This window comes from Lynx rufus, unplaced genomic scaffold, assembly GCF_022079265.1.
Source record: "Lynx rufus isolate CCGP_SWC_20201006 ecotype Redwood Valley unplaced genomic scaffold, mLynRuf1.p SCAF_2, whole genome shotgun sequence".
NCBI classification, from domain to species: Eukaryota; Metazoa; Chordata; class Mammalia; order Carnivora; family Felidae; genus Lynx; species Lynx rufus.
Window position 1 is genome coordinate 60,130,140 of NW_025814834.1, and position 27,746 is coordinate 60,157,885.

The 27,746-nt window shown below is 41.2% G+C and overlaps 1 protein-coding gene across 1 annotated transcript in view; it reads right to left on the bottom strand.

The window, feature by feature from the left end:
- The window catches only part of MAP3K20 (mitogen-activated protein kinase kinase kinase 20), a 183,209-nt gene that overhangs the window by 25,106 nt on the left and 130,357 nt on the right, over positions 1-27,746 (bottom strand). Inside the window, exons 11-16 of the mRNA XM_047083311.1 lie at positions 22,725-22,860; positions 9,978-10,022; positions 8,132-8,162; positions 7,895-8,034; positions 3,281-3,343; positions 2,210-2,302 (exon numbers count right to left, since the gene is read on the bottom strand). Coding sequence (XP_046939267.1) covers positions 2,210-2,302; positions 3,281-3,343; positions 7,895-8,034; positions 8,132-8,162; positions 9,978-10,022; positions 22,725-22,860 — 508 coding nt within the window. The remainder of the gene's footprint in view (positions 1-2,209; positions 2,303-3,280; positions 3,344-7,894; positions 8,035-8,131; positions 8,163-9,977; positions 10,023-22,724; positions 22,861-27,746) is intronic.

Below are 27,746 nucleotides of genomic sequence, written 5' to 3' on the forward strand. Positions count from 1 at the left end.
CCTCTATGCATCTGCTTTCAATGTGCAGCCAGTGTGCTTCCATTGAATGATGTGCTTGATGTTAAAAAAAAAAAACAAAAAAAAAAACGTCATTCGGTACTAAAACCATTCACTGATCTTGTCTATTTCTTCCAATCAGCGATGGGTTCCTTGCAAGCTGGGGACTATACTTTTTGATTTTGTATTCTGACCTTCTAGCAGAGAGCCAGGTCCTCAGTAAACGTCTGCTGAATGCATGGTGTAAATGTATTGAAATTATGACTGTAGGCATGATCAAGGATCAATAGGCTGTCAAAAGCTGCAATGACTTTAGGCCTCGTGAAAACCTACGGCTTGAGAAGGCTACACAACTGTGGACAAAACGAAACCACTGTATTTGGTCTCCAGTATCCTTTATACCTTGCAAATGTTTACAGAAGATATTTTTTAGTTTTCCATATTAACAAGTCATTTCTTTGTTAGTTGCAAGTTATTTTCTTGGTTGAGACTAAATTTGACAAGTCTCTCTCAAAAAACATTCTTCCCTCTTCTTTCACCACCTACAAGCCATACGATGGTTTAAACAAAGAGTACTAAGTGCCATGGAGTCGAGGACATCAAAGAGAGCAAATTAAAATATGTGATTTGTTTACCATCACATGGACTTGGGAGTGCCCACGGCCACAGAATCCCAGGGCTAGAAGGGTGCCTGGTTGTTGTTGTAGAGAGGATCTTGCTGCCCCACTTTCTGTAGCTGCTTCTAACAACAGGAATGACTAGACCATGACCCATCACAGGAAGAAAGGAAAGTGCTCGTATATGAGAAACCTTTCACTCAACCAGCTGCTGCTGCTGCTGCTGCTTTTTTTTTTTTTTTTAAACTCAACCAGCTTCTATGGCAAAACCAGGGAGATAAAGATTTCCATTCAGCAAAAGCACCAATATAGCTGTAGTGGTGCAGGCAGGACGCTGTCAGGAGTCCAGAAAGTGTATCTTTTGAAGTGTTTACCCCCTCAAAACCATTTCCAGTCACTCCCAAACACTGGTTTCAGGAATGGCCTGGGGTATGCACAGCATAATTAGGGACAGGCCAGTGGGCTAGCTGAGCCTAGGCTAGCACTCCCAGAGCAACTGGCTATGGGTTGTAAGGAGCTATATTCACAAGGTCTCTTAGCTGCTGCCTCCGAAGAAAGGTACAAACGGTGCCGTAAGTAAGAGCTTCGTTCTGGGATCAGAGAGGCCTGCATTCAAAGCCTCATCTCTCTGCTTGCTAGCCAGGTAACCCTTGGGTAAGTTGGTTAACCTTTTCAGAGCCCCAGTTTCCTCATTTGTAAAATAGGGGGAAGTAGCATTTATGCCTCAGTACTGTGTGCCTGGAACACAATATGTGTTCCATTAATATAAGTTATCATTACTGCCTATCTATGGTAATCCAAAGTAACACAAACTTGTTGTGATTCCAGTTCATATGCCACCTGGGTCAAGTAATTTTGCCATATTCTAAAATTAACATATAGCGAAAGCCTGATTGAATAAGTGTTGGTCAAATGCCCTTCTGCCCTATTTAGAGCTGATACTTTGGGTTTCCATATTGCCTACAGTTCTACTCTCAGTGTTGTTTTACTCTCAGTGTTACAAAACAGAAACAAGAAGATGAGATGCTCGAGGCCCAACAGCATCAACTATCACTTTGGCATCCTCCCCACCGCCCCCCAATGCTTTGCTGTGAGTTTCCCTGAGGGTTTGGGTAGTCTCACACAGGACTCTTCAGCTGAACAAGAGAGTAAGATTCCAAGACTGGATTACATAGGTGGCTGGCAGCCTTTCTTTTTGTTTCTTTCTTTTTTTCTTTTTATTTTTTTTAATGTTTAGTTTTGAGAGAGAGGGAAAGGGAGAGAAAGAGTGGGGGAGGGGCAGAGAGAGGGGGGGACAGAAGACTGGAAGTGGGCTCTGTGCTGACAGCAAGTGAGTTGATGTGGGGCTCAAACTCACAAACTGTGAGATCATGCCCTGACCTGAAGTTGGAATGTTTAACCGACTAAGCCACCCAGGCGCCCCTGGCAGCCTTTCAAGTAAATTCTATTTTTTAAAGCCCATATACTTTACTCATAATTGAGTTATCTGCTGGTTGGGGATGTTGGGGGGGAGGTGTATGAAATCACAGAGTTCCAAGAGAGAAAAATAGTAAATTAGATCGAAATTTATCCAAAAGACTTAATATGTGATTTACCTGTGGGCCAGTTCCTGGTTTCAAGTGAAAACCAAAAACAAGTTCAAGGTTCACGATTTTTTCCTCATTTTCTTTAGGTTCATCTACTGAGTCCTAAAACAGAAAACCAAGCACTATTTACTCTAAATAGTATGTAGTGTCTTTTTTTTTATTTCATATAGAAGAGATGATTTCTCAGTACTAGTGTTTCCATGCTAACCTATTGTTTAATGTTTGATAATTTGGATCAAGCTACAAATGACAATTCTTTAAAGCAAGAGAAATGACATCTTAAGCCTTTGAGAACATTTCCACATGACTTATCTCATGCACTACAAATTGAATGTCACTCTCTTACATGTTTCACAATGCATCTTGCATTGTACACTTTTACTCTAGCAATGCACTTAGCACCTGGAGATGCACTATGAGACTTCACTCTGAGAGTTCTTAACACTCAAGATATTTGCAAGCAATTCCCAAAGAGGAACTGTGTACTTGCTAGAACAGATGAAGGTGAAGGGCCAAGAAAAGAAACAAAATGAAACTTCTGGAGTTTAGAGGTGGAAAACCATAGTTAGTGAATGAGAAGAGCTCTGTGTATTAATTGCAAACACGTACTGTATAAAAACATGTGCCATATACTTGTAGACTGGATTCAAAATAATAAGTCAAATATAATACGTTATTCAAACAAGACATCTCCTACCCCCTGCACCCAATGCAAGTGATAGATAATCCAGAGCCCTACTATGTGAATTCCTTTAGTGACTTATGTGCTGGACAAAGGTTTCTGGAGACAGGTGGGAGGCCATTGTACTAATCTACAATGTTAGTATTTAACATCCCTGAGTCACTAAGGTGATATGTGTTGTTCTTATCATGAATACACTGTTAATATTTCAACTTGTAGGAATCAAGCATGTTGAATTTATGCACATCCTAAGCTTCACTCAAAGGGCCTTTTGTTAGACAATAATTAAAGTTTGCTTCAAACAACAATTCCCGACATTGGCAAATTTAGGTGTGGATGTAGCAGGTGCATACATCAATAAAGTAGCCCATTCTCGGTGAGAAAAACACCTTACTTACCTTAATCAGTGGTGGGAAGTGAAATAAGTTTAGGTAATCGTGGGTTAATTTCTCAATGGCTGACTGTAAAAGCAAAAACAAAAACAAAAAAACATGACTTTATTAATGATCCGATAGTGCCAAGAGAGGATTTAAATTATTGTGCACATATAAAGGCATTCTTTATGTAGCCCATAAAATATCTTGGGGATGTTAATATCCAACATCTATTGAGAATAAAGCTGTTCAGAGTATTCTAGGTAGTTCATAATTATTTAATGGAACAGGCAGATATTTTAAAGATGTTAAGTCTCAGAGTACACAGTAAATAAAACCATTCTTCAAACACTGGTAGAGTATACTGGCGACAAGTTAATGTTGTAGTGTGCAGAATGCAGTTGTCACCCTGAGTAACTGTGGGAAAAACAACAAAGAACATGAATATATCACCAGAGACTTTCATTAAGGCTGAAATCTCACTAAAGGGTTTATTGCATGGTAAGGGCTTTACTATGGGTATGTGTCCAATGCTCCCCCTGCCCCCACTGAAGCACAAAGAACTCTTGAAGGAAAGGGCAACCATTTAAATTATTTTTTTATACTCCTCAGGTATAATCCAGCTTTTCTGTGAACAGAACGTATCACGTAGAGAGTAAGAAAGTGCCAATGTGAGAAAAATTAGATGCATTTTTCAAAGTGAAATGAAAGCTGTTGACACTTGACAATGTAATGAACACTTACGGATGTTCAGCCCCATTCCCTCCGCACGGCCCCTCCACGTGAAGGCTTCCAGGCACAGGGAAGAAGGATGCTGAGACAGGTTTAAAGGGACAACGAAGTGGCAGAGGGGTAGGTAGAAAGACTGTTTAGTTTCATGACCTACCATTTAAGGGTTGAGAGTCTCTTTGAGAAAGTACACAGCGATGATTGTGCTTTCTTTGGTGACAGCAGAGAATGGAGGGCACATTCTCATTGTCTGTGTGTGTGTGAGTGAGTGTGTGTGTGTGTGTGTGTGTGTGTGTGTGTGTGTGTGTGTAACATGCCTGACAAGTACCAGGAAGGCTCCTTTAGTCTGGAGGTATTCACCTGGTGTCCTATCCCCAGAGGCCCAACTCAAAGCATTATTTGTCCTCATATCCCCACAAATGTTTGCAGGACCTCCCAGAACAAGCCTCCATCATCCTTTTCTCTTAATCCTTCTCTGTCATACAAGCTTATTTGTCAGAAATACCTACAACCTGGCTGAGTTAAGAGTGTCACGTGTTGGCTGAGTCTCCCGTGAGTGGCCAGTCACCTAGCTGTGGCTTTGGCAGTTAGGTGGACCGCCTGACTTTTGAGACTCACCTCTCCGGGAACTGTCTTTGTGCACATATGCATTCTCATCCATGAGTTTCAGGGGAGTCTTGGGTCCCCCCCGATACTGGTCTGCTCTCTGTTTTGGAGCTCAAGGCAGATACTCTGCTTCATGAGCAGAGGACATTGCACTGACCCCACCCCAACCAGCTGCCTCCAGTGAGGGCTTTCCCTTCATGCAGGTGTTTCATGGCTTCTGTGCAGCATTAGACTCTGTTTTTATAAAGCTTTTTAACCTTTGGCTTCTGTAACACCATTCTCTCCTCCTTTTCCTACTTCCTGGGTGGGCATTCCTCTTTTCCTCCTGCCTAGGCTCCTAGGATGTCTCCTTGCCACATGCATCCTTCTTGAAGGCCCATCGTCTGTCAAATAGAGAAAGCTTCCCCACTGGAAGACTGTTTGTGGTCAGGCGTGTACATGCCACTGTGCTTTCCTTCTTTTTATTTATTTATTGAGGTGAAATTCACTGTCATGAAATTAACCATTTTAAAGTGCTGAATCAGCAGCATTTAGTACCTTTGGAGCATTGTGCAGCTAGTACCTCTGTCTGGTTCCGAAACATTTGGGGACCCTGTGCCTAGTAGCAGTCACTCCTGACATTCCCAGCGCCTGACAACCACGAATCCATTTTCTGTAAGGTGGATTTACCTATCTTCTGGATATTTCATGTAAATGGAATCATACACTAGGTGACCCTTTGGGTCTGGCTTCTTTCATTCTGCAGGATGGTTTTGCGGTTATGCTATGTCACGGCGTGTGTTCACTAGTTTTCCTTCTTGAACCTGCAAATAGATCTGTTACCTGTGGAATCCTTCCCGTCTCTATTCACGTTTTCGTGACACTTAGCTAGGCCTTCTTACTTTGTATCATAACCTCTGAACTGGTCTTTCCCAACCTAGCCTCTCCTTTCTAATCTACTTCACAACTTCCAGAAGCAAAGTTTTCAACATGTCAGTTCTCAAAACTTCCAATACTCCCTGCAGCTGGTCGGACTCCAGACCCCTGGCCTGAAGCCATGAACTGGCCTGAAGCCACTGCACAGAAGCCATGAAACACCTGCATGAAGGAAAACACCTGCATGAACTGTCCAGGGTCTGGCCTCACCTCCCTTCCACCCTCTGCAGCACAAGGCTTCCACCAGACACAGCCACCTATTGTTCCTTGTAGTGAACCAGTTTTTTCTGTTCTCTCCTGTTTCCTTCTCTCTGAACTCCTTATTCTGTCTAAATTCATGTTCTTGCCTTTCCTGCGCCTGTGTGCATTCCAAATTCTGTCCTTCTTCAAGATCCAGCTTGGGGACCCTCCCCACTCCATGAAGTTTTCCCTCTGGCCGCACCCCCCCCCCCCCCACCGCCCACAGCCCCTCCCAAGCAGAGGCAGTGAATGGTTCCTTTCCTCCCAACTGCCAAGACTCTTTATCATGAGAAGTTGCATGTACATGTTTTCTCTTCTCTGGGGCGTACACTCCTCAAGGGCAGGATTCTTCTTCGTATCTGCACAGGCCCAATCTTGCAGGTAGTAGGCATTCACTGAATTTGTTGAACAATAATAAGTTTGGACGTTGCTTGCCCTAATGATACCAACCAGCATGGAGGCGGCACTGTCTCTTAGGCCCACTCGGGGGTATTTAAATCACTATTGCTCTGTGATTTAAAGCTTGCTACCCTCTTTCCTCCTGACAGCACCTTAAGGAATGTTGGTCCTTTTTCAAAGACAGCAGAGGGAAAGGGAGGTCGGAGCATCTTACTTGTCATCTGCCAAATAGGACAGGATTTACCACATTGCTCTGTTGGAAACCTGAAACTTCTCTGCACTAGAGAAAATAATTTTTCCCATCGCAGCCCATCTGAGCCAGCTTAGCTTTTCAGGATGGATGTGCCCACACCCAGAGGTTGAGATTAAATTACTTGCCAGCCTCTGAGATGTATGTTTATGAATGAGGTTTCCTGCCCTATTCTAAGAGGGAGAAGATGGTGAGGTTAAGGCTAAGCCATCATCCAACAGGTGCTCGGGCTGTAAGGACAGTCCTTGCATGGGCCCAGGGCTTGCAGAACGGAAGTAGATGGGTTCTCTTTGGACCTCAGAGGAGATTTCCTTAGAAAGGAAAAAGCCACACCGGTGGCTTTAACTGAAGTAATTAACTGAAGTAAAGGGAAAAGCAGTTGACGTGTTAGTAGAGACTTTGTGAGATAGGGTTTGGCTAGGAAGCTGCTTTTTCTACCTTTCCTTCTTTGACTTCTCTTCTTTCTAACCTATGCCCACCCCTCCATCCACCCACAATGGGGTTGAGAAGGTCCGGGGAACAAACTGATTTTATCCTAAAATCTCTCTTGAAACACACCTCTAGTAACAGCGTCCACACAGATGCCAGCAATTATTTGGTTTGGGTAACTAAAAAACAAGACAGAGAAACAGATCTGGTTGCTAAACTACCAAAAAAAGAAAAGAAAAGAAAAGCAACAGGACCAAAAACAGGTTTAGCTTTAAAGTGTTCAAGACTTCAGTCTGGGGGGACATGTTAGGATTTCCTGAGAAAATGAAGGATTAGAATACACACGTGGTGTGTCCGTTCCGGGTCAAAATTACAAACCCTGCAAACTGAACACACATTCCCGTGAGGTTAGGTACTACAGTGGCTTAGCTTTCACTCTGCACAGGCCCAGCATCCTTAGGGATTCCTAATGGGCAGCCAGCCTCTCTGGCCTTTAAGGGAATCACCAATTGTCTTCCCGGGTGGACGGCCGGTCTGCAGGCACCGGACAAACACGTCTCCAGGGCCTCCCTGCCCACTAAGCTGCCTCTCACACCACAGCCTTGCCACTGGCGGTGCCTTCCCTTTCAGAACACCTCCTCCCCTGTATCCCCTTCCCCTGGTTCACACCTGCTTGTCTTTAGGCTCTCAGCTCCTTCACAACTTCTTTGCAAAAGACTTTCCTCATCTCAACCTCACTTCTCCTTTGTGGCATTTCCTACAGCTGTCTTTTTATCACGATTGCATGATCAATCCCTGTCTTCTCCACTGAACTGAGGACTTCCTGAGGGCATGGAGTGATATTCAGGTGTATCTAGGTGACTTCTGTTGTGCTGGGTTGGATTATGAGGAGGGAGTGGGGGTCCCATGGGAGCAGAGGCTAATTATCAGCTGGTATGGGAGTATGTCAGCACCGTAACAGTTGATTGCACTCGAGTGTGTATCCTCAGCCTCTGACATGACACAAGGTCTGCTACATAGTAGGTGCTCAGTAAAGATTGTCAACCAACTGTCCTCCCTCTCTGAGGTACCTTCAGGTGGATGATGTGCCCCTTGGAGACAATGCCCATGTCCTTCAAGTCTTCTTCCTCCAGAAGAAGCAGTCGCTTTCCTGTAATGTTGTTTTCCTTAAACAAGCTTGCATATATGCTCATCTCTTCGGAAGAGTCCCCTGAAGGAAGGGATTAGAAGGCAGAACAAAATGAGATGAAACCATGCCCTGAGCAAAGTTAACTGCATGAATTAAGAAGGTAAGTTATTCTACTTGCCTTTTCTGACGAGCTGCTGAACCCAAAAATACTGTGAAAGAGAGGACACATATGGATTTGAAGATTCACACACGGTCAGTGGCCTGACTTCACAGTAAAACACACTTTTCGATAGATTAAAATATCTGTAGTTTTGCAATGTAAGTTTTGGCTCAACCACCAAGGTAAAATGAAAGACATTCTCTTTATGGATTTAAAACATCAAGCTCTCAAATTGGAGATACCCCTCCCTGTGGACATCTTGGGATACTTGAGGAAATGTGGGTTTTGCTTTTTATTTGGGAGATTTAAAAAAAGCCTTCAAGAATGTTCTTAACTTATAATGACTTTTCTCTTTATGTGCTGGTCATCCCCGGAGCTACTGAGGGGTACTGGTTTACCCAGGAATTGTATGGGGAGCAGGGACCACACGGCAGTGGACAGAGAAGTGGGCAGAATATGCTGTCTTAGGCCTGGTCAGGAAGTAGCTCTGTGGCCCAAGACAAGTTAAAGCACAGAGCTTCCTGTATAGAATGAAGTTGGACCCAGTGACCCTCCGTCCTTGAATATCACTTGGCACGTGTTTACTGGTAACCTCTCACATAGAAGGGAGGCCAGACCCAGTCCCAGCAATTCTCTGGGGGGCCCTTGACCCTGGGATTTTATTTACATGGCTTGAAAACCACTCGACCTCAGAGCAAAGACTAAAAATAACTGTTAGAGCTCAGTGCTTTTTAAAAAATTTCTTCTCAAATGAGATGGGCCAACTTTCCAGCTGGGGATAAAGGGATTATATCCAGACCCATGAATAGATCCTAAGTTCTTTTTCCTTGTTAACAATCCGGGCTGGTGGGAACTTTACCAACAACGAGGCCCAGTGAATGGGAAGAAGTAGAGGCAAGTGGTGCCAAGTTTCCTCACCCTATAGAAGCCAAAGAGGTTAGCTAATGTTGAAAGCAGTTTTACTTCACCAGAGCATGGTGGGCAGGGAGGAAAACGCCCCAGTCCAGAAACCAGGTTGAGGTAGGTAAACAGACCTTCCTAAGAGTTTCTAGCAGTGAATTTGTACACTGTGGCATCTGGTCTGTTCTCTGGGGTGAGGGCTTGCTAAGGCTGGCATTATAGCTGTTTTTCTTTTTCATTTAATGGGACTTGAGCCTATAAAGTGGACCTGGAGAAGTATAAGCCCCTGAGGTCTCTGATCAAGAATTCTCCAGACTTTTCACTAAAGAAGCAAATACAGAGACGCAACAGGCCAAGAAGGATTGTTCCTTAGGGTCTCTACCCAAGTGTAAGGTATAGAACTTCCTCTGGACTTAAGTAATCTGTCCTCCTCCTCTGGCTGCAGCTGCAGAGGATGTCTGGGAGCTTGCATCCATTCTTCCTGGGAAAGGCCAGAGGACAGATGCACCCGTCACTTTCAAACAGGCCTAAGGTAGGAAGGAAACCCAGTTCAGCGGAATCCCAGTCTAGAGCTGCCTTTCCCAGATCTTTCTCCACTGTGGTTCCAGTCCATCCCTGGTGTTTTAGGAAAACTTAAGATCAAATTGTTTTCACGTTTGTTCATTTGGTATCCTGAATCACTCCTTTAACTTTGCCATTGGTATTCATTATAGTATTCTGGAATACCTTTCAGAGCAAATAGGGAGGTGGAATCCTCTTGTAAGATTTGAAGATATACTTGCCTTGCTCTTGAGGCCTTATTTTAAATCATTACTGCATTAAAAATAGAAAAACAAGGAATTTGTCAACTTCTCCTAGTTAGATTTTCTTAAGGCCCCGACCCCTCCAGCTGCATCTGTAACTTGTGGACCAATGTCTGAAATACCTGCCCAGGTCAAAGGAGGCATTAACAGAAGCCGCTTACCACGTCATCTTCAGTCCATGAGCCAATCTCAAAGGAAGGCAGCAGCTGCATGGGAAATACGAATGCAGTGAAAAACAAAAGTAATATTATCATTGTCTTTTTGGCTCATCTCTTGTCTCCCCTATTTTAGCTTTCAGCCGCTGCTCTGGCTCGGTTTCTTCCTTGGCAGGTTAGGTTGAATGGCAAGCAGTTCTCCTGACCTTGAGGGGAATTTCTCATCGCTCCAAGCATTTACCCACAGAAGCCAATCCTGGGCACCAGCTTGTCAGTAACAATTCATTGCACTTGGTGAGCTGTTGCAGCAGGGGCTGTAGATCTTGAGACTGTCCTCTCTCGGTACTTGGCACACCAAGAGTAGACTTCCCTCCCACAATAGGGTTTGACAGTCCAGGAGCTTCTGACAGTTGCCAGATACCAGAGCCTCCCTTGGAATTCCCACTCAGCATGAGGATCATCAGATTGTTCATGAAAATTCTGAAGCAACACTTTGGTAATCAGATGACCTTTATGCTGCTGCTGCTACTTTTTTTTTATTTTTTATTTTTTAAATTTTTTTCAAGAGAATATTAAATCGTTTATTGATTACACATGATAATGGACGATACACACAAGCTTTAATCCCATCTATAATTTTATCTGATACCATAATTCAATTTAGATATATTGCATAGGATGTGCCAACAATCATATTAATAACCAAATAAACTCCAGGACTTCGCTTGGGTGACCCTTTTAACGGTGAACTCCAGGTCACAACACATTAACTGTCAGTTCAACCACGCCAGTGTTTGTGGAGGCAACGGCTTCTGTGCCCAAGCAGGTTGCAAATAAATTTCAAATGGAACCTGGCATCACCCTGATGGAATTCTAACTTCACACTGTTGGGGTAGTTTACCAAGATGAAAAGACTTTATTTTTTTTAAGTAATATCTACACCCAATGTGGGGCTTGAACTCAAAATCCCAAGATTAGGAATTGCCTGCTCTACGAACTGAGCCAGCCAGGCATCCATATATGCTGCTGCTTACAGGAGAATTTCTAAGTGGTTAGCCAAATGACTCACTTGCATTATATTTTTAAAAGGAAATATTAGGATCCATGGATGAAGAAGGACGGGTGAAACTGGAACTGTCGTCCCAAGAAACCCACATTGCAGAGTTTGCTCTAATGAAAACCACTAACCTCTCTCCTTTTCAGATGTAGACATGAAAGACTTTGCAAAAGGACTTTGGCCTGCATCATTTTCAAAGCCAAAGAGCTACTTGCTTCAGTATATGCCCATGGCAATAGACTAAATGATAAACGCCTACATAATTTGAAAAAAAATTGTGTCCTGTGTCTTGAATTAGTTTGCCATACCCTTTAGCTTTAACTAACTTAACTTGCCAGCATGGTTGGATTGCTTGTAAGGTAACATGGCAGTGCCTTTCAACCTTTGTTACAAATGACATTTTTTTGGGGGGGGGGGTGAATGAATTGAAAAACAAAGTTGAATCTGGTTGCTTTTACTATTAGTGTAAAAATCGGAAGGTGGGTGAGTTTCTAATCTGCAAATATTTTGAACTCACATGCTCAAAACCATACTAGGAAAGGTATGCTCCTCCCTTTAAGGAGCTTTTAATTTAATTGGGGGTGAAACAGATATGGATTATAGATGGAGTTTAAGGCTACCTTCGTGTTGGCTCACTCAGTGCCTAGCAGAGTGCCTGGCATACAATACTTGGTAAATTTTTGTTGAACCATTTCGTTGAATGAATCCAGCTGCAAGGTGCATTTACTAAAATGCTGAATCCTCTGATAGAGAATTCAGTGTGTGCGGGTATACCAGGGAAAAGGGAGGGTTTCATAGACCAAGATGGGGATGGAAGGCATGGTGGCTTGAGCTGGGTACTCTAGGGCACGAAGAACAGAGATGTGATTCTACTTGAGGAGAAGCAGGAAGGCCAGACACTGGCACTGATGTTGGGGACAGGAGGGAAGGGGGGCGTGGCATGTTTGCCTTACTGGAGCACTGGATGCAGCGTGTGTATATTGGAGGATAAAGGGGAAATGCTTAACATCTTTGCTTAAAATGCCTAAGTTCTCTCTGGCAATGATTAAAAATCTCTAGGGAGCCAATCAGAATTTTTGTTGTAAACCCACAAGTTACAATATATTTGATTGTGTACAGTTTGAGTGTTCTGAGTTGTAAGGGCATAAATCACGACCGGTCTGTATATACTCTGCTACCCCCCATGTACCCCAGTTCCCTCAGGATTGCCCCTCTCCTCCTCTGAGATACTGGATATAGGTAGGAATCTTCACATGCACTCACCTGCTTCAGTAATGCAGAAAGGAAAATGATTTGAGGAAGAAAAATCTAAAACTGAATTTGACCAAAGAATATACATGACATTTTATTTGTTCATGGGGCAGCTGAATACAGCTGCAGGAACATGTCATTCCCTTTTCCCATCACGGAAACAAATGTGAAATAAGGAACTTTTTTGATGAGTTCAAGGAACAACAGACTGACTTTACAGAACTCTTTCCCTGCATCAAGGCTGGCCTCTATAGGGAGTGGGGGGATATGTGGTGGTTTGATTTTTATACAATTCCCAAATGTTGTGCTAAGCAAAATCGTTAAGTATTTCTTGAATAAAGGTTGTAAATGAAACAACTAATCAAAACCCATCATATTTGGTTTTAAGGTCAAAAGGAGAGGGGAAGAGTTCTCTTGCCCTCCTAGAGTGGCTCGTCAAGAGGACGCCAAGGGAAAGGCATAGATTCAGTTTGATAATCACTCTGGCAGGATTCTTGCACAAGGCTTGCAGAGATCAGTGATAGGAAGGCTGGAGCCAGACACTGCTTCAAGACGGTTTGAATTTGGCAAGATGGGGGTAAGAGTTAATGATCTCTAGCCACATAGTGGTTTACCATTTCCTTTATGCTTTCTGTACCTTCTTAGCATGTCAGTGTATCTGCTGTAGCATGAGTTCTAAGCCTTTTGTTCTTTTGAGGATAAGAAAAAATCCACCTCGTGACTGCCCCATCACTTTACAAATTCATTATTTACACTCAACTGATTTCAGGAGAGAAAAGCTCACATTCATGTGCATGCGTGTGACCGTGATTCCTTCCAAGGATGTTGGGAAATCCCATCTAACAAAGATCTGATATACACAGCAACACATAACAAAGGGATTTACTGTCAAAACGTTTATTGCAAAATGGAGTCTTAAAACAAAGAAAAAAGCAAAGAAAAGTTCACATCAAAATGAAATGTATGACACCAACTTGGATTTCTGAATACATTGTGGACTTGTGCTGGAATATCAAATTCCAACTATGAAATCAATAACTGAGTAGTCTTACCACACACGAGTGATATGTAATCTCCCATACAAACATTATACAAGATATTTGGCATAGGATTTGCTCAGAATAACATTGCAACAGAATAGTTGAGAAAAAGGTTTTGTTAAAAAAAAAAAGTGATAATGCCATCTATTCAAAGCTCACACTCAAAGAATATAAATATTTCCTATTATTTAGTACAAAATATCTAAAAGAGTGCAAAAGCAATATGTGCAGTGTATTGTATCTGACATTAAAAGTTAAACTGTTCTGCACACAATATAAAATAATTAATGTAGGTGTTTGAAACACTAGTTTTAAAGTCAATAATCACATGCCAGAAAGCTCCTCATAGGCAATAGTGTGCAACTGATAGTTGAAGCATAAACGAACATGGCTAGCTAGCCCTTCAGATTTCCTGGTACACGCTCCTTTTTCATCACAGAAATGCTACAGCTATCAGGCTGGGCCACAATCGAAAGAACAGAACAGATTGTTCTTTCTGGCAACGCTTAAAGTCTAAACAGGAAAACAGTCTTACTCAAAAGCAGCAAAAGGTGCCTGATTATAGAAAAATTATGCTCTCTCATATGTGGTAGAGTGAGAATGTGCTAGTTTTCAAATGCTGCAACAAGTCTAGCGTATCAAAACCCAAAAAAGTCTCAATATTTAACTCAGAATAACTTTTAAAATGATCTTTCATGAAATTCTTACTACTCCAATGAAAACTCTGAAAAATAAAGTTATGTACACAATAGTTCTAGGAGAAGTCATTCTGGATCTCTCCCAAATCTTACGTCTGATTCCTTGATTTTAATGGGAATCAATTTTGAATTAACTCAGCTGGTGTTAAAATCTAACAGATTTGCTGCATGTTAAACATCACTGGCTAAAAACTGGCCCTCAACATTTCCAGAAGATCTAAAACAAGTGTCCTGTGTGCCTTCAACTCTTCCCATTGGTTATTAATGTAAAATATTAAAATGTGATTTTACTTAACACACACACACACACACACAGCCCTTTTAAATTAACCTGGCTGCTTTGAAGAACTATAGCTCCCTCAGTGATGTTTTCCTTTTTTACTTATTTTGGAATTAGTGTAACAGAGTGACACCAACCCCCACCCCAGGTAAATTTTGCTGTTTTATAAAGTTTCCACCAGCATTCTTAAGGGGAAAGAAACCATTTCCACAAGGGAGGATTGAAGATAAATGCCACAAACCTATAAACTATAGATTGTACAGTAGTTGTAATTTTGGAAATGTATCTTTTGACTTGAGCAATTTTGTTTGAGGGAGAAAAATTTGATACAGAACTGTAAAACTGCCAGGTTTAGCAAGTTTCTTAAAGGGGAAAGGGACAATGCTATTGGTAAATGGAATTCTTTATTGGGTGGGACTGTCCCTGGCATGCAGGATGTTACCATTTTTGGCACTGGGCATTAAATATACCCCAGTCACTGTGACAACCAAAAATATTCTCCAGCCTCCCCCCACCCCTCCAAACATCATTAGGTGCCCAAGACGAGAATGGCTGGTAGAGAGTCATCAAATTCTAGATCGTCAACTTTATGAATATAGAAAAAGAGATGAAAAAGAGTAATTATATTTTCAGTTTTAGGACTCTGAAAATTATGACAATTTAGAGTTTCAATTATTATTGTAAATCTTTAAATTTCTTAGTGTTTCTTTATAAGTATACACTTTTGTAAGTCAAGTAATTGGAAATAAATCCAACGTCAACAATTTGCCATTTGAAAAACTGATTTGAAAAGTGAATTAGAAGCTGTACAATTAACATCATTAGAAAATGTGCATAATAAACAGTTCCTTTGAAAAGTAATAAGAGTCTAAAGTCTTCTAAATAATCTTCACAGATAGAGTGAGACCACTTTAAAATTTTGTTTATAGGATTTAGACTTTAGGGATGTTCAAAACCCTAGAAAGGGACTTATCTGAAACATAAAGTAAAGTAATGCTGTATGATAATTACCTATAATAAAGTACAATTCCAGGTGGAGAACAATTTCAAGCTTATCACTGAAGTTTTCAATTCTGCTGTACCCTAAATCCCTGAATACTGGTGAGGAAGATGACAGCAGTGGAGAGATCAGGGAGATATTCCCTAATTAACGGCAACCCCTAGGTCTGAGTAGAGTCCTATTACCTTTCTCTTCTAGCCCTATTTGGCTGCCTCTATTAATGCACTGAAACTTTATGTGTAATTACGATAGATTTATATGTAAATTAAGAAAAAAATGTCAGTTTCGTTCTGTTTATATGTTCTAAATTTGTTGATGAGGATTCTTGAATGAGAGGCAGGGTTTACATTCTTACATAAAGTGCGCAGATCTCAAAATTAGCCCACAGACATTCCCTGATCAGCGAGGCCTTGTCCGACCACACTTGAAAACCCACAACATTCCTCCGTGTGTCATCTTCTTTCCCTGCTCCGTTTTTCAGCATGCACTTAACAAGTGTTTACGTACTATAGAACCCACTTGTTTTGTTTACTGTCAGGATCTCTGCTCACTAGCAGGTGTGCTCCATGAGCACCAGGGTCTCCCTCTAGCTGGTCCCTGGAACAGTCCCTGGCACAGAGAAGGGGCTCAATGAATATCTGTGGAATGAATGACTTTATCTTTCTCTAGAAAGCTGTGCAAGAGGCTTTTAAACTACTTCCTACTTGGGGCACCTGGGTGGCTCAGTCGGTTGAGCATCCGACTTCAGCTCAGGTCATGATCTCACAGCTTGTGAGTTCGAGTCCCACGTCGGGCTCTGTGCTGACAGCTCAGAGCCTGGAGCCTGCTTCGGATTCTGTGTCTCCCTCTCTCTCTCTCCCCCAACCTACTCGCATTGTCTCTCTCTCTCTCTCTCAAAAATAAATAAACATTAAAAAAAATTTTAACTACTTGCTCCTTGATTCTCTCCTCCAGGTTGCTGGACTACAGTGCCCCCAGGGCATGCTGGGAAGTCAAGAGTTGAAAACCACCCCTCTGCTTGGCTCCCAGATGTTCAGCTTGAGGGGCTCAGCTTGAGTCAAGGAGTGCTCCTCTTACGTCTGCGCACAGACAGGACACCTGTTGAGGTTTGTGCCTGTTTGCCGGCAGCACTGTGTAGTGTGCATCTGTGAATGGCTGCATAGACAGAAGGTGTACTGGATTGGGTATGGAGGGAACCCATCTCCCAGGGGAAAGACTTACCTATTCGTTCTGTTTTTACTTAGTCTATGGGTGGTAGCAGGGCCTGCAAACCCCTCAGGTATGTAGTCTTCAAAGAACACCAGGTTAAATTTGTTTATATAGTTTACGTTCTAAGAATGCTTTCTTCATCTTTCCCGAAAGCTGTTTACTTTAACTTTCATCGCCTACTACTCAATAAGTATTACTTGAAGTTGATAGTTTAGTTTTCCAGGTTACTGTAACCACTTATTTTTCACTGGCATAATGAAGACTTGCTAAAGTTAACTGACCACTTCCCATGGGCCTGGTTCTGTGTTAAGTGCTTTACATGTATTATTTCATTTAATCCCTTCAGCAATCCTTTGAAGTGGGTACTGTTACCATTCCCATGGCAAAAATGAGCAGACAGATACGCAGGTTAAATAATTTCTAACAGATTACACGGCAGTTTTGAATCATAATTTGACTACAGATCCTTCTCTTTATCACCATGGCATATAGACTGTTCTGCATTTCACACCCCAGGACATTTTAATAGTTATTTTTCTCCAAATAAAGCTGGCACAGTGTACTGATCATTTTGTGGTATTTTTCAGCTGTTAATAGGGATTAGAAGCCTGTCATGCTTCAAATTTCCAGAGACTTTTCCTGATTGAGTATACTTGGAAATAGTATTAGATAATATCTATGATGATATCCTTTCTTAAATTCCCCATAAAAAGAACTACCAAAAGTGTTTTAGTTTAATAGTCAAATGAATGGCCCTTCTTTCCAAAATAGGCTGAAAAAAGTTTTTATTCTTTTGCCTTTCTTGTATATATAGGACTACAAATGTTTTGTAGTTTGTTTTGTTTTTTTCAAACAGTGTTTTATAGCTTTGACAAATGTGATAACATTCTGAGAACCTCTCTCTGAAGAACTAGGTTTTCAGACGGCACCTACATTCACTTCCATTTATCACCAGTGTGGCTCAATCCAGGTCAAAAAAAAAAAACCCAAAACACTGGGAGGCTGGATCTGAATTAAAAAGGACCCTTCATCCTCCACGTCTGTCTCAGTAGATATAATTTACCTTCGCTCTTCCCTTTATATATTTAGTTCCCTCTTTAAAACATCTCTGCATATATTTAGAACCCAGAATGATCATGCCCCTGTGGAAAAAGAACATGCATATATCCTTACTGGCAGCGCAGAGCAGGTCTGTATTAGCACTTGAGCTGCCCTGCCTGTAAGTTTCCCTTTAAGACCATACCCTTCTTTTATAAACTACGCCTCAGATGATCGTGTGTTGTTCAGAAGCTTCCAGGGCTAGCACTGGCATGAAAGCCTGCAACATCTGCTGTTGGTTTCAAATTAGAGTATTTCTTCTTCCAGTATACTATTAAGAACATCTCTCAGGTTTTACTGTGAGTAGTTGTGCTATTAACTATTGAAAATTCTTGGCATTTAGGTATTTCTGAAGTATTTGTGATCGCCGCCTTTCATCTCAATTTTTTTATTGTTGGATTTTGTAGTCACTCTCAATTATTTCTGACAGCACAGCATATTGCCAGAAGAAAAAGAAATGTAGTGTGTTACAAGAAAATCAGTGTCTAAGAAGAATTAGGAGTTAAGAGTGCTTTTTCAAAATGTAAGTTTTCTTAAGCAATTAAATAAATGAAATCAAATCAAAGTATAAAGTATTTGCTTGAAAAAAAAAGCCAGAATATAATTAGTTGTGAAAAATACTATATTGTATAATAGAGTCACAAATTTCTATAATCAGGCACCACATTTGCTGACTCATTAAATATACCTTTCTGGCTTAACCCTCCCCACCCCCCATTTTTCTGTAAGCAGGAAAAAAAAAAAAAGTAAAATCATTAAAGAAATGACTGTCATAGAAATGTGATTGGCTTAAAAATTCCGTGCTTACTTTTCTACCTCCTTACTGGTTTTTGTACAGACTGAGTAGCAAGTTTCTTTTGGTTTGCCGAACATTTTCAATTTTCTTACTTTGCTGTCTGCTTTCATTCACTATTATTATCCATGTCATTATCCTCCTCATCACCGTCATCATCATCATCATCATCATCGTCACCTTCTGACAAGTCAAAATCACTGAACCCCAGGGCCATGTTGACCTTCTTCCCCCTCCTCTTAGATGTGGTTTTGGAAGAATTCTGCTTGGCTTGCATGTTTATCTGCATCCCAGAATGCAGCACAGCTCCTGCTTTGTTCATTGAGAAGATATCCCCAAAGCCCATCAGCATCATGGCCTGCAGACTTTGGTTCATGCCATGGCCCTCCCCGTTACTTGTTGCTGTGATCTGACATGACATCTCTGCACTGTTTGACTCCTCTGTCTTAGATTCAAAGTAAGACTCCTCAGACATTCTTGCAGCAAGAGGCAAGAGAAGCTATCGTGAGGGAAGAAAGGACAGAAGCAAAAAGAGAAATTAGGACCAATTTAAATAAAGGAAACAGATACCACAAAATTAGTGGGTGCTGCACAGAAGGTAAATGATTAGTGAAATAAACGAATGTAGGGGATCCTGTAAAAACGTATTTAATGGCAGGTTTGGCTCCAGCATATTTGCCATAATTTACAAATGACAGAGTAAACCACAACCAAAAGTTTGCAGAGCGCCACAGCAGGCCAGATTTCAAATGGGAAGGAAGTTGCAAGTTTTAAGCCCTCATTTTGCTTAAAACAGTTTTTAGGATCTCTCTTAATTTTTTCCAATTTCACTTTCACACAGAAACGTTAAATATTAAATTAAAAAGAAATTAAGTAGAGATTAAATCTCAAGTAAAAAATGAAGGAACCTTGTACCAAAGGATCAAGTTCAGAGGAAGCATAAAGACAGTTCAGTAGTCAATACCCTTCTACAGAAATCTGGGCCATTAATCTCCTTTCTATCTAGATTACCATCTGACTCTAAATTAAAAAGGAGTCTAGGATTCAGTAGTTTCCGCTTATTATTTATTACAACCAGATAGAAACCTAGTTACTTGACTTATGAAATAATTCACTTAGTGAACAAATTCTAGATCTGTCTCTAATACTTAAGGACATAAATACATATGAAAATTTGGGGGAGAGAAAATTAGTATTAATTTAGACTGTTACCTTTTGCTCTATTCTCTAAGTGCCCTTCTTGTAGTAGAACTTTTTTTTCTAGGAATTCCCCCTCTCACAGTGGTAGACCTCTATTTTCTACCTTACATCATGATTTTGAACAACTAACCTATTCCCATAAATGCTGGTCTTATTCATTTCAGGAGTCTGTCAGGATCTGAAAAGTGTTACTGCCTCTTCTTTTGAGAAATAAGCAAATTAAGGCTTATATTTTTGGTGGTGTTCAAATATGGGTAAATTTATGATAAATAGTGCATAAATAACATGGGATGACCTTTACATCCTGGGTATAAATATGGTTTTTAGGGCCAGTTTCCTAATTTTTAAACTGAAGTTGGAGTTGAGGTTCTTTTTTTTTTTTTTAAAGTTTTATTTTTTTAAGTAATCTCTACACCCTACACGGGGCTCAAACTCACGACCCTGAGATCAAGAGTCAGATGCTCTACTGACTGAGCCAACCAGGCGCCCCCTGGAGTTGGGCTTTTAAAAAATATCTTACTCTATTAGGAAAAGATTTCCAGAGTTGTTGCATCAATAAGAACTTCACATGCTTCAGCTAAAAAATACAGTTATAAAGAAGGAAAAAATTGTGTTAGATCCTTTAACACTGGAAACAGGATATTATTTTCCTTGCAGCCAAACTTTGCAGCTTCTCAAATTTGTTTTCAATTGTTAGATTCTCTTTAGAGAGCTTTGTCCTCGCCTTCTCAACAGATGTCTCTCAAATAAGCTTTGATGTTTAAGAGAAATCAAATTTTTACATCAAGCTGCAACAATAATTAAAAAACAAACACTGTCTGTATTTTTGTATGGGAGAATTCCTCTTCCCAAATATCTTCAACTAATGTTTTAATTTCAGGAAAATAAATGGTGTCCCTCCTTGAAATAAATCCAATAATACTATTTTTTATGAAGTTACATAAATGTTAAACTTTTATAATTAAGATGAGGCTACAGACAGAAAACCTAAACCTCCAGCCACTTCCTTTTTAAAAGGTTTATTTCATCTTTCTCTCAGAAACCTCATTTAAAGTCAACTAGAAACTGATGTGAGGATAAAAGAAAATACCCACTTAGAAAATACCTGAGCACAAACTTTCTTTCCTTCAGAAATATGAGCTCTAAGCAGAAGAGACATTAAAAGCAAGTACTGTAAGAAAGAAAACTTAGCCCTCATAGGTAAAAAAAAAAAAAAAAAAAAAAAAGAAGAAACTCTGAGATCATGCTTCATGCTGTCCATTGTTAGATGGTAGCCTTCAGAGCGGTTCCTTTACAGAAAGTTTTCTGGAGTTAAAACGCAAGCATACAACCTACTGAGCACTCCTACTGTTTCATTATTTATTACACAACTATGTTACTAATAGCAATAATGTGTGCAAGGCAGCCCATGATTTCTTAGCAAAACTAATGCCGATAAACCAAAGAAAGCTTCTAAAGCATACTGTAATAGGTAGTTTAAAGTTTTTTCTTACAATGCTACATTTAGAAAGAGTCAAGCCATGCAGTGCTTTATAGCTTAAGATTTCAATGTACTTAAAAAAAAAAAAAACCACCTCTCAGCCTTCAGAAGACAGCTATGTGTCTGCCTCTCCTCAGCTCTGGGAGAAGCTCTGCTCCCAGCAGACCCTTAGGGTGATGCTTTCTGAGTCCGCCGGTTGATACCAATTCAACCAGACTCGAGTTCCCTCTTGAGAGCCAAATGAACTTACGAAATGTAGTACCTTTTTAATGTCCCATGGCAGTCTTATGTATAGCAATTCAGTTCTTGCTTTGGAAGTCCGTGGATGGCCAGAGTCATTTTGAAAAAAGTTAAATCTGATAATAAATACTTAACTTCATTGTATTTCCCTTTTTTTGGATATCAGGTTGCTTTTCCACATAAACCGGAAAAGGAGGCAAACTATGTTATTCTTTAGACATTGGAAGATACTCTGCAACTGGGCACTGGCTGCTTAATGGCGATTAAGGCTTTTAAAAATAGGAAAGCTTTTTGAAGATCACCAAGTGAAGAGCATGTAAGTATTTTTTGGGTATAATTACCGCAGCAACTATCAAAAAAGAATTTAAAATACATAATTTTACTTTTAATCTTACCATTACTTGGTTTTCAAAGTGGACAAATATTGGGGCACCTGGGTGGCTCAGTCGGTTAAGCGTCCGACTTCAGCTCAGGTCATGATCTCATGGTCCATGAGTTCGAGCCCTGCGTCAGGCTCTGTGATGTTAGTTCAGAGCCTGGAGCTTGCTTCAGATTCTGTCTCCCTCTCTCTCTGTCCCACCCCACTCACTCTCTATCAAAAAATGAATAAACGGTCGAAAAAAATATATAAAATGGACAAATTTTACCCATTAAAAAAACCAAAAAAGCCAATGATCTACTAAATTTCTGAAATGATAAACCATTCAAAATAGGGAAGAATCCTGAAATTTGGTTAGACTTTAATATATCATGTCAATATATAAGTATAAGCTAAATACAGAAATAGTGAAATCCTTATGAAGAATTTTTATCTTCCTCTAAATAAAAAGCTTGGGAAAAAAACAAGGTAGTTCTTAAGTAGTAAATATTAGAGGCTTGTCACAAGGGACATCTTTTTCCAATCTTTTGCTGCAGTGATTGTAACACTAAATGGAGCAAGGAATATTAATGCTGGTCGTTGATATGTCACCAAGTTTGTTCTCTTTTAGAAGGAAAACTTGCTTAAGTTCTGCCACATGGAGACTCTTGGACAGCGAGCTGCCTCGGCGTTCTGCTTATTAATTCCTGATGGGCTCTATGGAGTTAATCAGCCGTTAGGCACGTGTTCTGGGGATCTAACAGATGGTGCGAAAATACACTGCATTTTATTTTTGTAATTCTAATATACAAACACGCTGACAGAATAACAGTACTTAGAGAAAGGGCCAGAAATAGGCTAAGCTTTTCTTTTAAATTTCTGGCATTTTGTTAATTGAAATGAGATCCGAGCGCTACTTGAGTGTAAACGCAGGCCCTTCACCGTGCAGGCATAAGGCAGGAAGTGAGGGAGGTGGCCGTGGGGGAGGGGAGGGCCGCCATGCTGCCTCTTCTAAGTTGGGGGCCGAGTCACCCATGGGGAGCACTCACCGGGGTGTTGGACTGCTCCGTCAGCTTTTGCTCCCACATCCTCAGACGTCTTTCCCGCTCTTTCAGCTCTTGCTCTTTACAGCTGAGGTCCCGTTCTAGTTTCTTCAGCCTCTCAAGAGTTGCCTCAATTTCGCACCTGCACAGGGATGACTGGTTTAAGTCTCAGCTTTGCTCAAGAGTTATTAAATGCTTAGTGGCCATCAGAATGTGTAATGAAAGTGAAAGGCTGGGGTGCCTGGGTGGCACAGTCGTTAAGACTCTGACTCTTGATTTTGGCTCAGGTCAAGATCTCATGGTGGTGAGATCCAGCCTCACGTAGGGCTCTCCACTGACGGTGCAGAGTCTGCTTGGGGTTCTCTCCCCCAACCCCGCTTACCCTGCCCCTCCCCTGCTCACACTCTCTCTCAAAAATAAACTTAAAAGGCTAAAATGAAAGGCTGAATAAAAGACTGTGATTTTTGCCAGTTTTGTTGAGATATCATTGACATATATCACTGTGTAAGTTTACAGTGTACTGCATAATAGTTTGACTTACACATACTGTGAAATGATGCCCACTATAAATTTAGTTAGCATCCATCATCTCATATAGAGAAAGCAAAAAAAGAAAAAAAAATTTTCTTGTGATGAGAACTCTCCAGATGTACTCTCTAAACAACTTTCATACATATGATACATTAGACTGTAGTCATCATGTTGCACATTATAGTCCTTGGACTTACTTTTGTAACTAGAAGTTTATATCTTTTTTATTTTGAGAGAGAGCGTGCGTAAGCAAGTGGGGGGAGGGGCAGAGAGAGAGGGAGAGAGAGAATCCCAAGAACTGAGGAACTTGTAAGGTATGACCTGAGCAGAAACCAAGAGTCGGACCTTTAACGGACGGAGGCACCCAGTGTAAGTTTATACCTTTTGGTCACCTTCCTCCTATTTGCCCCCACCACCAACTCTGGTAACCATAAATCTGATCCTTTATTTCTGTGAGTCTGGCAAAACTTGTGCTTCTAAACCAAACAGGAAACTATCAGAGAATAAGATATCTGTCACATCCTTAAAAATCTATAGGTAGTTTCTAGTCTGGAAAAATCAGCTCAAAATACTTCCTAACAAAGTACTGAAGACCCACAAGAGTAGAGCCTAAGCTATGGAGCTGGTGTCCTGGTTTAGCTGTTTAATGAATGCTGACATTAAACTAGCCCTTTATAGTTTAGAAAGCACTATTACACAATGTCTCATCTTATTCTCATAACAGCCCCAAGAAACCGGTACTAATCCCATATATAGAGATGGGGAAAATGATGTTCAGGTTGGGTGATCAACATCCTGTCCCTAGTGAATTCAGGTTAGCCTAATTCCCTGACTAGGTAACTCAATCAATTGATTAATCTGACCTAGTTTTCTTAGTTGTAGGGGGTGATGATTATCTTATACCAGGGTTCCCCAGACTGCCTGATCCTAATAGCTACCTGGGCAGCTTTTTAAAAAACAAATAAATACACAACAAAATACAGATTCCTAGGACCCTTCCTTAGGGCTTATGATTCAGTAGGGCTGGGTAGGGACTAGGAATTTCCATTATTTAATAAAAGACCCGGGGCTCCTGGGTGGCTCAGTCGGTTAAGCGTCCAACTTCGGCTCAGGTCATGATCTCACGGTTCGCGGGTTCTAGCCCCGCGTTGGGCTCTGTGCTGACAGCTCAGAGCCTGGACCCTGCTTTGGATTCTGTGTCTCCCTCTCTCTCTGCTCCTCCCCCACTCACATTCTGTCTCTCTCTCTCTCAAAACTAAATAAACATTAAAAAATTTTTTTAAAAACCCAGGTAATTTTTATAATCTGACAAGTGTGGATCAGATGAACTCTAGGATTCTTTTGAAGTCTAATAATTTTTTTAAAGTTCCCTCCTTAGTCTCTATAGGCCAATCAACCTCACTACTTAGAATATGTCCAGTTATAGAAACCTTTGTAGAAAATGAACTGTTGATGACATGGCTCAGTACAAGCCATTTTCTTCCTTCAGGCCTGTCACTGTGCTCTGAGAGCTGGAAGTTCCTTCCCTTGAGTTTCTGAAAGGCCTGGAGACAGCTGACTGGTTATTAGCTGGTAAGTGCTGCCACAGCATGGAGTCTGGTTGGGATTCATTCTCTCTCTCTCTCTCTCTCTCTCTCTCTCTCTTCAAAATAAATAAACAAACATAAAAAAAAAAAAAAGTCCTAGGTATTATTTGGCAACATCTAAGACAGGGAACAGCTACTGAGGTGGGTCTGGATTTGGGTCCAACACTGGACTTCTCTGGTTATCTGAAAAGAACCTCAGAGCCAGGGAGTTAGCAAGTTAGTGTAAAAGCACCCGCCGTCGACACTCCATTCCTCTTATTGGTGTCATTTGAAAATTATAGAACATAAGAACAGTCACACTACCTGAAGAAAGGCACCAAAATCAGCAATCTTTCAGAATTATCACTATCATCAAGTCCACATTTTATCCCTGATGTTTCTGACAAAAAGATTATGCCCATTCATAAATAAGTGTGTGTTTATTTTTCAAATGGAGATTTGAGGGAAAAAAATCAATGTGGGAAACCTTAGGTTAAACTTTTATAACAAAGAAAGTGAAAGTGAGCCATCTTGGGGAACTGAAGGGGTCAGAGGGTGAGGAGCGGAGGCAGCAGAGAGGGGGGCACTCTGTGGCAGGTGGTGGGGGGGAGCTGGGCTGCTCTCTGTGCAGTGCCTCCAGCAGGCCACACCACACCCCTGCCCGAGAGAATGATCACACGGATACTCTGGTCAGGGGTAAGCGGCCAGCACGTTCAATTTCACTTGTAATTTAGGCAAGGGTTCATCTCAAGTTTCAGCTCTGGGAGCCAACTGTGAGTTTGAGCCCTTCTGGAAAACAGACCAATGGTTAAGTAAGCTGGAAGCTGTGACACAGAAAAACAAACACTGAGTAAAATCTGCTTCCTCAACCCGGCTCCTCAGGCTCAGCACTTCCCAACACTACTTCCTGCCCCAGGCGCCCCACTTCTGCAGGGAGTGTGGGAAGTTATGTACCATGAGGGACGCAACGACCCCGCTCCCCGTGTTGTTAATGGATTCTTTTGCATTGAGTGCATCTGTTGATGTATGTATATAACCTTCTTATTCTATAAACATAGGTGTTTTTAAAAGTTTAAGTGTTTTAGTTGATGAAAATGATGGTTTTTCTCTTAACCCAAATCCAATTAAGGTTGACTTCCACTAGTATCAGTTTTTCACATGCCAAAAATAGGCAGTGAAATGTAATTATCTTTTCAAGGTCAATTTGTAAAAATAGCTATATTATATATATGATGGTAAGTAAATAATATGAATATTAGTGTTATATATTAAAGGATTTGTGCTAATATCCAGATTGCAAAGATTAAATTTCCTTATCTGTTTTTTGGTTTTATTGTTTTTAATGTGTTTATGTATTTTTGAGAGACAGAGCGCTAACAGGGCCGGAGCAGAGAGGGAGGAGAGAGACAGAGAATCCTAAGGAGGCTCCACACTGTTAGCACGGAGCCCCATTGGGGCTCAAACCCATGAACTGTGAGATCATGACCTGAGCTGAAATTCTCAGATGCCTAACCCACTGAGCCACCCAGGTGCCTCTGTTTTTTGTTTTTATTTATTTTAATGTTTATTTTTGAGAGAGCGAGTGAGCGAGGAAGGGGCAGAGAGAGAGGGAGACACAGAATCCAAAGCAGGCTCCAGGCTCAGAGCTATCAGCACAGAGCCCGACGTGGGGCTCAAATTCACAAACCTTGAGATCATGACCTGAGCTGAAGTCAGACGCTTAACCAACCCAGATGCCCGTTTCTTGTTTTTAACAAGGTGTGCCACGGAGGGGTATTCTAATCACAAGGGAGGAATACAATCAGCAAAGTATTCCGCCAAGAGACACAGATCTGAACATGCCTCACAGCGCCACACAGCTCACTCAGTGCTGATTACAAGGCAGTTATGTGGGGCAATGAAAATTGCAAACATGAGCAACAGGGTGACACATTTCCTGTTCTTAATGATCATGGCTGTTATTGCTAATAAATCAATAGTAGGAGAAACAAGCTGAAGATACGAACAAGGAAATATCTGACTGTAGGTTTCTTTCCCATCATCTATTAGATCAAAAGAAAGAACATAGTTCACTTAAAAATTTTTTTTTAATGTTTAGAGAGACAGAGAGGGAGACACAGAATCTGAAGCAGGCTCCAGGCTCTGAGTTGTCCGCACAGAGCCCAACGTGTGGCTCAAACCCACGAATTGCGAGATCATGACCTGTGCCAGAGTCATATGCTTAACCGACTGAGCCACCCAGGCACCCTGGAAAGAACATAGTTTATATGGTTTTAAATAACCTAGCTTTAAAAAGAATTTTAAGGGGCAACTGGATAGCTCATTCGGTTTAGAGTTCAGCTCCTGATTTCGGCTCAGGTCATGATCTCACGGTTGTGAGATAGAGCCCCGCATCAGTCTCCATGCTGCGTGTACAGCCTGCCTAAGATTCTCTCTCTCCCTCTCTGTCTCTCTCTCCCTCTCTGTCTGCCCCTCCCCTAGTCTCTCTCTCTCTCAAAAAACAAAACTAAATATAAAATTTAGAATTGTAATAAAAATCATTTAATTTTCTAAAACAGAATGTTTCATCTGGTCTATGTGTAAGGAAGCTCTACCACAAAACAAGCATTTCCCAGAAACACAAGATGTCCTACACATGCTTTCAACAGCAGTCATGTGGTTTCAGACACAAGACAAAAGTCAGGAGAAAGAGGACAGTCTGAATGTGTTGCCCTTTGAAATATCCAGATGATGTGACAAAGCATTTGATTCTTTTTGGTATGTGGGACAGAGTGGGATGTTTTTGCCTTGATCATAACCTAGAACAATCACGCTCTCGTATTTCTCTTTGCTCAAAGGAATCAAGTGAACTCTGCATGGTCATGACCGGATGGTATGGCGCCGGCCACGGTCCGGGAGCAGCGCTGCGTAGAGCGCGCACCACAGCAGGCCT